General features: G+C 35.2%; 1 protein-coding gene across 1 annotated transcript in view; it reads left to right on the top strand.

Moving 5' to 3' along the window:
• Positions 1-11,895, top strand: part of LOC142336221 (ADP-ribosylation factor 4-like) — a 103,388-nt gene extending 91,493 nt beyond the window's left edge. Inside the window, exons 2-4 of the mRNA XM_075384895.1 lie at positions 4,771-4,904; positions 8,172-8,344; positions 11,484-11,895. Of these exons, the coding sequence (XP_075241010.1) occupies positions 4,771-4,904; positions 8,172-8,344; positions 11,484-11,688 (512 nt within the window). The 3' untranslated portion in view covers positions 11,689-11,895. The remainder of the gene's footprint in view (positions 1-4,770; positions 4,905-8,171; positions 8,345-11,483) is intronic.
• The last annotated feature ends 863 nt before the right edge of the window (positions 11,896-12,758 follow it).

The raw sequence follows: 12,758 nt of genomic DNA, 5'->3' as shown, positions 1-12,758 counted from the left end.
CAACAAAGTTTAATTGTTGAGTAATATTAGCCTGTTCAAACAAATGACTTTGTTTGAAAAGAGTCGCAAGTCTCTGTTAAGTAAGTGGTTCTCTTTGTGGTGCTTTGATTAGCTGGCTAGTATATCTCACTAAGTCTATCTGAATCGCTGCTTGTAAATGTTCCTTTGATTGAAAGCTACCTCTTAACCTCAATAAACACTCGGAGGGTTTCACTGTACAGTTAGGTAATATATAAAAAAAGCGTCTGGTTGTTTTCGGTGTCGCTTTGATCAGGAAACAAAGCAATTGACAATATATGCTGCGCCTTGCTTCTAGAAATACTTTTCTCAAAATGTTTTTGAAAGAAAATGATAGCTCTGATTTGGCGATCTTATTTGCTGCCTGTCCTTTTATGAAATAGTTGTCAATTTATTAGCTCCAGCTAGGACTGCTTTTATCTTGGTAGTTTTAAAGGTGCTGGTATATAGCTTTTAAATTATCCTTGAGTGTTACCAAAACATTCCAAGACAACCCATAAATTTTAACAGCCGAGCTGCAAAATCGTGCGAATAATCTTAAATAAATCATATAATCAAATTTTAAGCCCACATTTAGACTGAAGTAAGGCAATCCACAGCGTACGAGACCGTATTTCTTAATAATTCCGAGTCCCTTCTATAAACCTAGTTTTGTCAGGTGCTAAATTTTACTTGAGATTTTCTCCAAGAAGTAAACTAAACGCAAATACTAGTCTTGCTGATCAGGGAAATGTTTGACACTTTAAAGAAGACAGATCTTGTTACTCTGTGTGGCAATTCAACTGTCGGCCATGTTTCTTTCCTCAAGTGTAATGTATTTCTATAAGAAGGGGACTAACTTGGTTGAGTTGAAGGTCGCTAAATTCTACCTCCCGCCGTGCGCCCTGTTAATACAACCTTCTCGGCTTACGACGAGTGTGAACAAATTTCTGTTCAAATTTGTGGGCGTATTTTCAGAGCTGTAAAATGAGAGTAAAAGGGACAAAGTTGAGATAGTCTTTGACTAAATTAACTTTGATCTACAATAAATGGAAAGTGGGTGGGTACGAAACTTAGTTTATCCAGGACATGGTGTTAATTTGAAGTATTTGAAAGTAATCAATGTTAATGAGAAATAAGAAAATAAGAAATTGAAGCAAGTTTGACCAAGGATTTTAGTGTTAACTTCTTCGGCTTTGTATATTTAGCTTCAAAAGTTGTGTTATAATGTCGAGTACAACATTAGATAGAAAGGCGTAATTGGCAGTTACGCTTTCTTTCTACATGAAAAAACTGTGGTCTCCTTGTTAGTTATTGCAGCTGGTCTTCATCCTAAGTCAGGTTTCTCAAGAAAGCTTTGGTGGGCGTTTTTGAGAAATCTTTATCGTTCTAACTTTTCGTGTCCTAGAAATGAGGAAACATTTATTCTAGGGCAGTTTTTCCACCACATTCAATTTTTCCATGGCCTAGAAAATAAAGCGGTGACAAATTAAATGTTCTGCGGAATAATAGTTGTCGGACATTAAGATTCAGAGTTAAAGAAAACCTATAGAATATTCCTACTGATTGGACAAAAAATGTAAATAAAAAGTATAAATAAGAAATGTACCGCACGAATGATTGTTCATTATAGAATTGCTTTTTGTAAAACTCAGCACTATTCATCCGCCTCTGAACTTGTTAAATTTTTTCTTAGCATAATACCGGACGCTTGCGAACTTAAACACTTGGAGATTTTTGTAAAAAGGGAAACATAAAAATTACGCTTCAAATTCTATCATTAGGAGGAGACCTGAGAATATCTATAGTTCCTATCTATAGTTGCGATCCTCAGCTGCTTCATTTGATTAACCTCTCTTCTCAGACTCTTTTCGGATTTTGTTTGGTTGCAAAGAACTCCATGTAACATCAGAGCAGCGGAACGGCTGGATGTCCATGGTGACAAAAAAAGACCGCGAATCGATTTCATCAATGAGGTTTCGTTTTTGCGCTACTATGAGAGCAAAAACCATTTCATTTTAATTAGAACATTGTTTGAAGACAGATGTTCAAGATGTTCAGCAATCTTCGAAAAGAATTTCAATTCTCATGACCTAGCTTTAGAGCTGCGTGATGAGAAATGAATGGAATGACGCAGATCTAAAGAGTTATAGTGCATTGTTTTTCCATGAGAACCCCTAACTTTTTAAAACCTGAGCTGCAAAATTGTGCGGATAATCATAAATAAATCATACAATCAAATTTTAAGCCCACATTTAGACTGAAGTAAGTCAATCTACAGCGTACGAGACCGTATTTCTTAATAATTCCGAGTCCCTTCTATAAACCTAGTTTTGTCAGGTGCTAAATTTTACTTCAGATTTTCTCCAAGAAGTAAACTAAACGCAAATACTAGTCTTGCTGATCAGGGAAATGTTTGACACTTTAAAGAAGACAGATCTTGTTACTCTGTGTGGCAATGCAACTGTCGGCCGTGTTTCTTTCTTCAAGTGTAATGTATTTCTATAAGAAGGGGACTAACTTGGTTGAGTTGAAGGTCGCTAAATTCTACCTCCCGCCGTGCGCCCTGTTAATACAACCTTCTCGGCTCACGACGAGTGTGAACAAATTTCTGTTCAAATTTGTGGGCTTATTTTCAGAGCTGTAAAATGAGAGTAAAAGGGACAAAGTTGAGATAGTCTTTGAGTAAATTAACTTTGATCTACAATAAATGGAAAGTGGGTGGGTACGAAACTCAGTTTATCCAGGACATGGTTTTAATTTGTAGTTTTATAAAGTAATCAAGGTTAATGAGAATTAAGAAAATAAGGCATGGAAGCAAGTTTGACCAATGATTTTAGTGTTAGCTTCTTTGGCTTTTTATATTTAGCTTCAAAAGTTGTCTTCTAATGACGAGTACAACTTTAGATAGAAAGGCGTAATGGGCAGTTACACTTTCTTTCTGCATGAAAAAACTGTGGTCTCCTTGTTAGTTATCGCGGCTGGTCTTCCTGCGAAGTCAGGTTTCTCAAGAAAGCCTTGGGTGTATATTTTTTGAGAAATCTTTATCGTTCTAACTTTTCGTGTCCTAGAAATGAGGAAACATTTATGCTAGGGCAGTTATTCCACCAAATTCAATTTTTCCATAGCCTAGTAAATAAAGCGGTGACAAATTAATGGTCTGCGGAATAATAGTTATCGGGCATGAAGGTTCAGAATTAAAGAGAACATATAGAATATTCCTACTGATTGGACAAAAATGTAAATAAAGTATAAATAAGAAATGTACCGCACGAATGATTATTCATTATAGAATTGCTTTTTGTAAAACTCAGCACTATTCATCCGCCTCTGAACTTGTTAAATTTTTTCTTAGCATAATACCGGACGCTTGCGAACTTTGTAAAAAGGGAAACATAAAAATTACGCTTCAAATTCTATCATTAGGAGGAGACCTGAGAATATCTATAGTTCCTATCTATAGTTGCGATCCTCAGCTGCTTCATTTGATTAACCTCTCTTCTCAGACTCTTTTCGGATTTCGTTTGGTTGCAAAGAATTCAATTTAACATCAGAGCAGCGGAACGGCTGGATGTCCATGGTGACAAAAAAAGACCGCGAATCGATTTCATCAATGAGTTTTCGTTTTTGCGCTACTATGAGAGCAAAAACCATTTTGATTTCATTGTAATTAGAAAATTTTTGAGACAGATGATCAAGATGTTCAGCAATCTTCGAAAAGAATTTCAATTCTCATGACGCAGCTTTAGAGCTGCGTGATGAGAAATGAATGGAATGACGCAGATCTAAAGAGTTATAGTGCATTGTCCTTAAATTTATATACGCAGTGATGTCTCATAGTAGGGGATCACTACTCGTCCATTGGATTGTCATGCGCTGCTTATGATCAAACCCGTATTCAATCCTATATTTTGCGCTACTATGGAAAAGTTAGCCAATGAACAATCTATGGCTAGCCGGTCGCGTTTTCTGTCGTGTCATGAAGTGGCGTCTTTTTTTTGGCATACGACATCATGGTCACTGAATGCATCCGAAGTGCAATATGGATCCTTTCTCTTATTGTCATAACCATTTATTTCAATTCTGCACTTTACGCTCACCTGATATTAATTACAGGACAAAGGCAGGTTTAGGGCTGGTATGCGAGCTACAGCTAGACGTGCGCTTGATTTTGGAAGAGTCGGCGACGCAATTTTTGTTTTTCGTATTGATTTCTAGTCGTTTTCGATATCTAAGGACTCCATTGATTTGTTTCGAATGAATTATGTCAACCCTCTTAAAGAACTGGGGGACTCTCATACGGAGCTGTAAATTTCTCCTTGAGAGACTGACCTGTATTTTTAAACCAAACCACTTGACGCTAAGAGCGAACCCACGCGAGCAGCTTATTATTGACGCTATTGCTTGACTCCTAAACTTAAGTGACTAATTGGGAAGCTGCCAAGCGTTGTCTGAAATAACAGTTTCAAAAATTTGATCCAAAGTTTCCTATTTTACTCAGAATATTTTGACAGAATATTGCAAATCAAAACGAAATCTAATTTCGAATCGAACTGTTTTTGAATCGTATCTTTTCGGATTTGAATGTTAAATAGATCAAACATAATTCCAATTTTTGTGATCGGGGGAAGATACTATGACAGACTATAAAATAATTACAAGCCACGATAACAAGTTTTATAAAGAAAAGAAAGATGCCAAATTAAAGCTCATGAAAGTTTGTAGGAACATGAAAATTTGCTTGCTGGTTAGATAGAGTTTGTTGTTGTGTAGGGAAAGAGATGCGTATTCTGATGGCTGGCCTGGACAATGCTGGCAAGTCGACTGTGCTGGCTAAGATGGCCAACAAGAGTGACGAAGTGCAGACCACTGTCGGATTCAATGTTGATAAAGTCAAAGTTGGAAAGGTACCTACTATATTAGTACTACTGATCCTCTTACGCTACTCTACTGATTAGTTTTATACGATACCAAACATTTTTGTTTTGAGGTGTCGAGGTTCTCTAGCCATTTGACCTGAACATCACTCATTTAAGCAACTGAGCCCGTCTTCCTTCTTACATTGCCCAAATAGCAGGACCATGCGCCATGATATATATAAACATAACCTTATTCCCGATAGAATTTGTTGGGCCATCATACATAACATTTTAAATTATTAGAATTCAAGATTACAGATGGACAGGAAAAACAATGCAATCACTGTTTTTTTAGTTTGCCCGCGTCGTTTGTAACATAGACCTATGAACATCAAGTGAGATCACGGGAGCACTAAGGATGTAAAGGAGAGATAATGAAAAGAATAATTAACACAAAGTTAACAGTAACGCGAAAAAAAAATATTTGACAAAGACTTATCTATTTAATGCTTGTCTGTGTTTTAGAACCTAAGTGATTGTCAAGTTTTCTTTATGGTAATTAATTAGTCTCTTTATGAACTTAACGAACGTTTACCTTTATGCTAAACAGTTTCGCTGTTGACCTTTATGTTTTCGCTCTAACAAGACACTTCATTATTTAGCTAAAGCCTGAAAAGCTGGATTCATTGAATAAATACCCTTATATAAAAAAATTTATAAATGTATATAAACTTGTATCTAAAAACTTAGATATATGTAAACTTATAAAATCTTATTGTGAATTGGACTTGGAAATAACATCATTTTCTCCACGTATAAAGGGTACCGTGAGTAACGTTAACAAAATTGACGAGGTGAGCGAGTTAGTTGACCAAGGAGGTTCGGTTTTTACGGTCAAAAAACGGAACAACAGGAGCAAGAAGTTGCAAAATTGCAGCAAAATAAAAAAATTAATGACATATTACGACTGCAGGAATCGTTTTCCGGGAAAGACTGTATTCTCACTTCTAACCCAACTTTTGAGGCCCGGAATAGTTCAGATGTTACTCAGGATACTTTGAAATTTTTTTAAAACTATTTGGGAATGAAAATTGAGTACAATTGGATGGAGGTGTGTCATCTATTACCTGGAAACAATACAAAAACTACATTGACTGTTGTCTGCAAATTGATCTTCTTTCAAGATAAAACTGGAGTCTACAAAAAACGAAGGAGTTTTACGCAACAAAAAGAATTTCATAAATAAATTGAAACTGTACATTAATGAATCGCTGCCTGTATTTGAGCCGGAAATTCGAAACGAGGCAAACAAAATAGACATGATCACGGGCACGAACAACTGCGTTGTATCGGTACTAAATCATAATGGAAACGATAGCACCAAAATTTTTAAGGTACATGAAGTCGAGGATTTGGACAATTTAAGCGTTGTTATAAAAAGACGACCTAATTAGCGCAAAAACACAAAGGTGTCGCCTCAAAACAAACTTCGTTATTTTCGAAGAAACTGAAAAACAAACAAAAGAGCACCAATTGCATGGTGTCAATTCGACCTTTTTTTATGACGTTGCTCCATCTTTTTGTTGCAATGTAAACTATTTAGTCGAACAAAAAAAAAACAATTTTTTCCAGTGAGGATAAATTTTATTAGACTTCGACAAAACCTATTAGTGATCTTAGCTGTTGACTCTCAACTACTCTGCGATCTCCACAGACTGCACAGTTTGGGAGAAGGGAAGGTGAATTCTATAAAAAATAACATATTTGTCTTCCACGATCTGCGCTGAGCAACTAATGCTTTTTTTTCAATTTTAAAATCAAAATTCTCCCTCTGATTTAACCAGTTAGAAAGAAATGATTTGAACAGGCATTTGGTTGAACTCTTAGAGTTTAAGAAAAATGAAAGTACCGCAGGACATAAGCAATACCGACATTTGGCAAAAATAAATGGATTTTGCTCCAAAAATGAATTTCGAATTTTTATTAAACAAACTGAAGTGGAACCGCTCATAATTTGTCTAACAGAAACTTGGATGAGAACACCCCCGAACAGAAGTGTTTTGTTTTAGAAGACTACTCCGAAATTGAAGCCTTTAATAGTAAGGGGGTGGTGGTGTTGGAGTTCTTCAAAATAATTACGAAAAAAATAGCTTCAGTTGAAACAAACAGTTTACAAGCCATCAGTTTAAAACTATTTTTGCACGATAAAACTGCCTTGTTACATGCATGTATGTTCCTCCAAACTGAACTCCAAAACAGTAACATGTCAGAGGTTTTCCTCGTACATAGATAACTTGAATGTACTGCTGTGGTGATTATCACATTTTGTTATTTATCGGAACGTATTGGAAGTGCTAAATTGTGAATGGTCTTTTAAATATTGTAAGTAATCTCTTGTGATATGCGGATCCGTAAACAATTTATATGAGTCAAAAGCAGCTGTTCCGAAGCATCCGAAGTCAAGCAACAATCTAAATATCTCCCACAATAGCGCGAGTGCATTTGTATTAATAATTTTTTTCGCAACTATTTCAATATAGTTAGGTTATTTAGGAAATGCTGAAGTAGAACAGTAAAAAATAAAAAATGAATTTGCCTGCGTGTAGTGTACAAACGCAGGCAAACTCACTACACTACACGCAGGTAAATTTATTATTTTTTTTACTTTTCTATTTCAGCATTTCCTGAATAACCTAACTATATTGAAATAGTTTCGAAAAAAATTACGAATACAAATGCACTCGCGCTATTGTCTGAGATTTTTAGATTGTTGCTTGACTTCGGATGCTTCGGGCCGGCTGCTTTTGACTCATATAAATTGTTTACGGATCCGCATATTACAAGAGATTACTTACATTGTTTAAAAGACCATTCACAATTTAGCAATTCCAATACGTTCCGATAAATGACAAAATCTTAAAATCACCACAGCAGTACATTCAAGTTATCTATGTACGAGAAAAACTTCTGACATGTTACTATTTTGGAGTTCAGTTTGGAGGAACATATACGCATGTAACAAGGCAGTTTTATCGTGCAGAAATAGTTTTAAACTGATGGCTTGTAAACTGTTTGTAAACTGTGTGTCAGGATAGAGAAGTTAAAATGATAAACTTTTTAAAGATTGTCGCGCTCTATTAAAAAAGGAGCTCTTGTACCTTCGCATGAAGTGGAAAGCTAATAATCAATATTCTTCGAAGACTAAGTTTTTTTTGCTTGCTGATTTACAAATGAACGGTGTTATGTCTGTGTACTTAGCTTATCTCAGAATTGTCTAATGGCTGTCAGTCAATTTATTTTTCATTTTTCTTGCAGGTGACTTTCAATGTGTGGGACGTGGGAGGCCAGGATGCCGCTAGACCTCTTTGGAGGCACTACTTCGAGGGAACCAGGGCACTAATCTACGTATTTGACTCAACAGACAGGGCCAGGCTGCAGTTGTCCCTAAGCGAACTCAAAAATCTCTTACAAGCTGATCAACTTACCAGGTAAGTTAGCTTTTGCTTCAAATTAACACGCAACTGCAAATTGACCATTATAACCTCAATTTTTTTCTTTGTTATTGTCTCCTGTACGCCTTGCCTCTCATTTGATGTCAATACAGGCTAAAGTTCATAGTTTCAACTGCTTCCGGTATACGGTTGGATATGACCATTTATTTTTAATAGCCGCGAAGCGATAGCGGCTATTATTGGGGACATCATGGTTTTTTTTTACAATTCAAAGAATTTGAATTGTATTGAGGCGCTGTCTTTTTACGACTCGAAGAGGAGTATTGTAGAAGTCCTAAAAAAAGGAACACTGTATTTCTCCTAATATCTGTAAATGTTTCAGTCATAGTAAAATTTACAGAGATAGGCAGTGTAGAATATTGATAATTACAACAGAGAAACTAATAATTTATAATAACTAAAATGTCGACCGGATAGAGAAGTCACTTGTATTGGCGGGGAGGGACGACAGTAACATAAATTCAATACAAAACAAAGAAGTTTAATTGAACTTAAAATGTTTCCAAGTAATTGAACCATGTTGGGTTTTCTTCGTGTCCTTCTTGTATTCATTAAGAAAAAACTGCTTATATTTCTTCTTTGCAAGACTGTATGACATTGACAAATAATTTCTTGGGATAGAATTGTGCTGCAGAATACCTTTTTTAATAATACTTTTTTCATACAAATTGCATTTTGAAATTGTCGGGGTAAAATTTTTTTGAGTTCGCTCGTGTATAAAAAAAAACTTGCGGTTGGTAATTTCAAAGCTGAGCTTGAGAAGGCAGGCTTCTTTATATTCATGATGCTATGACAGTAAGTGGCAGCCCTGTAATCAAAAAGCAGCGAAATAGGTAGTATAACAAGGTTCATTTTACGACGATGAATCTTACGACCTGACTTCTTGGAATTTATTTCTTGGGATTGACTTCAGTGACTTCTATTACTTTGCAGTTAAAATTTGTGTTGGTGACGTCATTTCCGCTTTTAAGTCAATTGCGTGACTTACATCACCTAAAAAATGACTTCTGAACTCACTTATGGAACTTTAAATTTTATGAACATTTAGTTAAAGATCAATAGAGGTGCATCTAAGTAGTGTCAAACGTATATGCCCTAATTCTTGTGTATTAGTCTTGAGTTGTTGATTTCGAATATCAATTTTGAAAAATCTTTTGAAAAAAAAGCAAACTGTCGTGATATACAAGGATATTTTAAAAAATAGGCTAGAGCTTGAGTGATGCTAGTGCTTGAATTTGGGCAGATAAAACATTTCTACTTTTTTTAAAAACATTTTTTTTGTTCCGAACCACTTTGATGGGGGAGGAGCGATATACTCAAATTGTTTTTTTGTTCAGTCAACTTTCGCCGATCGATATATTCATCGGAGAGGGTTGTGAGTGGTATCATTAGAAAGCTAGCGCAGCGCAGAATATATAATTAAAAAGATTTTTTCTGAATTTAATTTTTCAACAGAGTTATCGAGTTGCAAAGTTTTGTGAACATTTGACTGGTTTCCGTTTGTTTCGTTCGCATTCTCCGCATTTGTGGTAAAAATTTTCGTCTTCTTAGCTAAAAAAAATTGATAAAATGTCGTCAATAGTATTATTATTTTATTAGTATTCTTTTATTAGTATTCTAAAGATATAAGTGTTCCTCAACTTTTTGATCAATTTTTTTGGCTAACATTTGGGCTCTATTTTTCAAAATTCAGTCTTTTTTTCTTCAAAAATAACACGAATTAAGCTTTGTTCAAATTTGCAGGATTAACACACCTGAAAGCTGCTGACACAATTTTTGTAATTTCTAAAGAGCTGGTTTTACTTGCGTTCTTTGAGAGTGTTCTGGAATTAAAATTTGCAGGTTTTTAAGGTTTTTAGCTAACTTAGCGCGATTCGATTTATCATTTATGCATCATTTATTTTTGGAATGTTAACATTTTTTTGACAAATTATCCATATCCACAATTTTAAGAACAAATATGTACAGCCATTGGACGAAGAACAATAGCAAGACTAGTTGTGGTCTAATCGTTGCGTTTTACAGACTAAAAATAATTCGGATTGTAATCACTCGCTGTCTTTTTTTAAAAAAATATTTGCGCTTTTTTGGCTTTTTCAAATTAATTACAGAACAACAATCAAGATCAAGGTTTTCTAATGACAGACCATTTTTGCATCCCAAGGAGTTGCAAATAAACCTATCTAGTCTTTTTCAAATCGAGCGCTTATGGTCGTTTAGACTTAAAAAAATTTTCAAAACAAACAATGGATTATTGAGCTTTGCATTTTCTCTATTGTAGCAATGAGTAGCGACTTTTAGCTTTCGAGTCTGCGACGTCAGGTCAGATCGTATCGTCTCTCTAATGAATTAAAACTTAATTATTATTGCGGTTTTACGTTTTAAGTAATGGTGTTTCTATTTTTTGACATTTGCCATCTGAGGTTTCTTGTCTTTTGTGTACATTAATGACAGGTCAAATATTACATTATTGGTGTTCAACAAGAAGGCGCATTATGGTTTTGACTACTTCGACACCATCTAGCTGAATTTAAGGGAATTTCTTGTTTTTGTCTTCACTTGTCGTTCTTTTTGTAGTCGAGCAAAAAAAAATCTGGATAATGGCAGGTCTCAGCGACCGCTTATGGAGGGAAAAGAACCTTTTTATTGCTTTCAGTTGAGAGCTAGATGTCGCAGGAAGGTGCAATTAAACATATCTAATGTCTTTAGTGAATTGGTTATTGTTTTAACGGCTTCGACACCGAATTATGCAAAAAAAAAATCTAATTTTTTATCTGTTTCAGTTTTCCGTTTTTTAAGACGTAGGACGTATTCTGACTACTGATAGATCCCAATGACTTTTTTTGAGAAATGAATGGATTTATCGAAGTTGCAATCACGAAAGGAACCAATTGATCATGGAATTTTTGTTTTGAAAACTTTGAGAGACTAAAATTTGAGAAACTGTACAGCAAACATTTTTGACGTTAAAATTTTAGTTTTCATTAAATGTGCACAGTCATTTCATTGGTGCTGTTTTTTTTAAAAAAAATTGACGATCAGAAATTGTCAACCGGTTGTCCCAACAAAAAACAATGGTCAAGTAACAATTCTGATATTCATTTCGACGTTTAAGGTGTCCGCTGTTGATTCTTCTGAACAAACAAGATGCACCAGAAAAGCTTTCGAGGGAGGAAATGCTGGCCGCCCTGGACAGCCTGAAACCAGAGCTGGAGAACAGAGCCTATCTGGCACAACCCACTATAGCCATACAGGGGGTTGGACTCATAGAGGGCTTCCGATGGCTAGCCAATCAGCAGAAGCAGAAAAAGGGCAGATGATAATTTATGCAAATGATGCTCATATTTATAATAAACAGAAACGAGCCAACAAAAGCCTTCCATACATTCGCATTACGTCTCATTTTTAAAAAAGAGAAGTTTTTAAGGAAAGGGCTTAGTATGTAGTCGAATTGAATCAGTTTTTAATTCCATTCTCAATTTCTCGTAATTGTTCCGAACCACTTTAGTGGGGGAGGAGCTATATAAAGGGTGTTTTTTGTTCAGTCATTTTCGGTCGATTGATGCATTCAACGTAGAGTAGAGTGCTGAGTGGTATCATTAAAAATCCGGTTCAGCGTAGAATATCGAATTAAAAAGATCTTTTCTAATCTCGCGTTTTTCAACGGAAGTTTTGTGGTTTAAATTTTTGTGAACATTGGACTGATTTTCGTTTTAACGATGGTTCATGGCTTAACTTCTTACAGCAAAGTGGTGTTGCCGATCTGTTTGATTCAATTTTCTTTGGCTAAAGTTTGGTCTAAGTTTTTAAAAACTTAGCCGTTTTTAAATCAAAATGGCACAACTTATGATACTTTAACCCTGTTTGTTTATACTTACTGGAAGCATCAAACATAAAACTACTGACACAATCATCTTAAGCTACAAAGAGCGCTCTTTTTATTTCAGCTTCCTATGAGAGCGTACTGGTTTTGAAATGCTGCCTGTTTTTTGATAACCTAACGCGACAATTGCAAGGCTGCAATACAAGGCTTGCTTTTGTCTAATCGCTGATTTATACAGTTCGGAAACTATTCGGTTTTTGTGGCGCGCTGTCTTTTAAAATACTTTTGCATTTTTCGTTTTTGTGTTTGTGTTAATTACAGACTAGAAAGATTGCAAACCGGGGCTCAATTATTGACAGACCTAATTTACGTTCGAATGAAGACCAGTGAAAACATTAATATGATTTCATTGGAAAGCTCATGGTTTTTACGGCTTTTAAGTCTTTGCTTGTATAAAATTGTTTGCGAAATTTTGTTCTGGTTGTTTTCGTTTTTATTTTGTAGTTTCATAACTTAATCTGTCATAGTTTAGTTGAAAGCTGATATAGTTGATCTAATGGTTTTCAT

Source organism: Convolutriloba macropyga, chromosome 3, assembly GCF_964194025.1.
Source record: "Convolutriloba macropyga chromosome 3, txConMacr16.3, whole genome shotgun sequence".
Lineage (NCBI taxonomy): Eukaryota > Metazoa > Xenacoelomorpha > Acoela > Convolutidae > Convolutriloba > Convolutriloba macropyga.
This window is presented reverse-complemented; position numbering and strand designations above follow the sequence as displayed.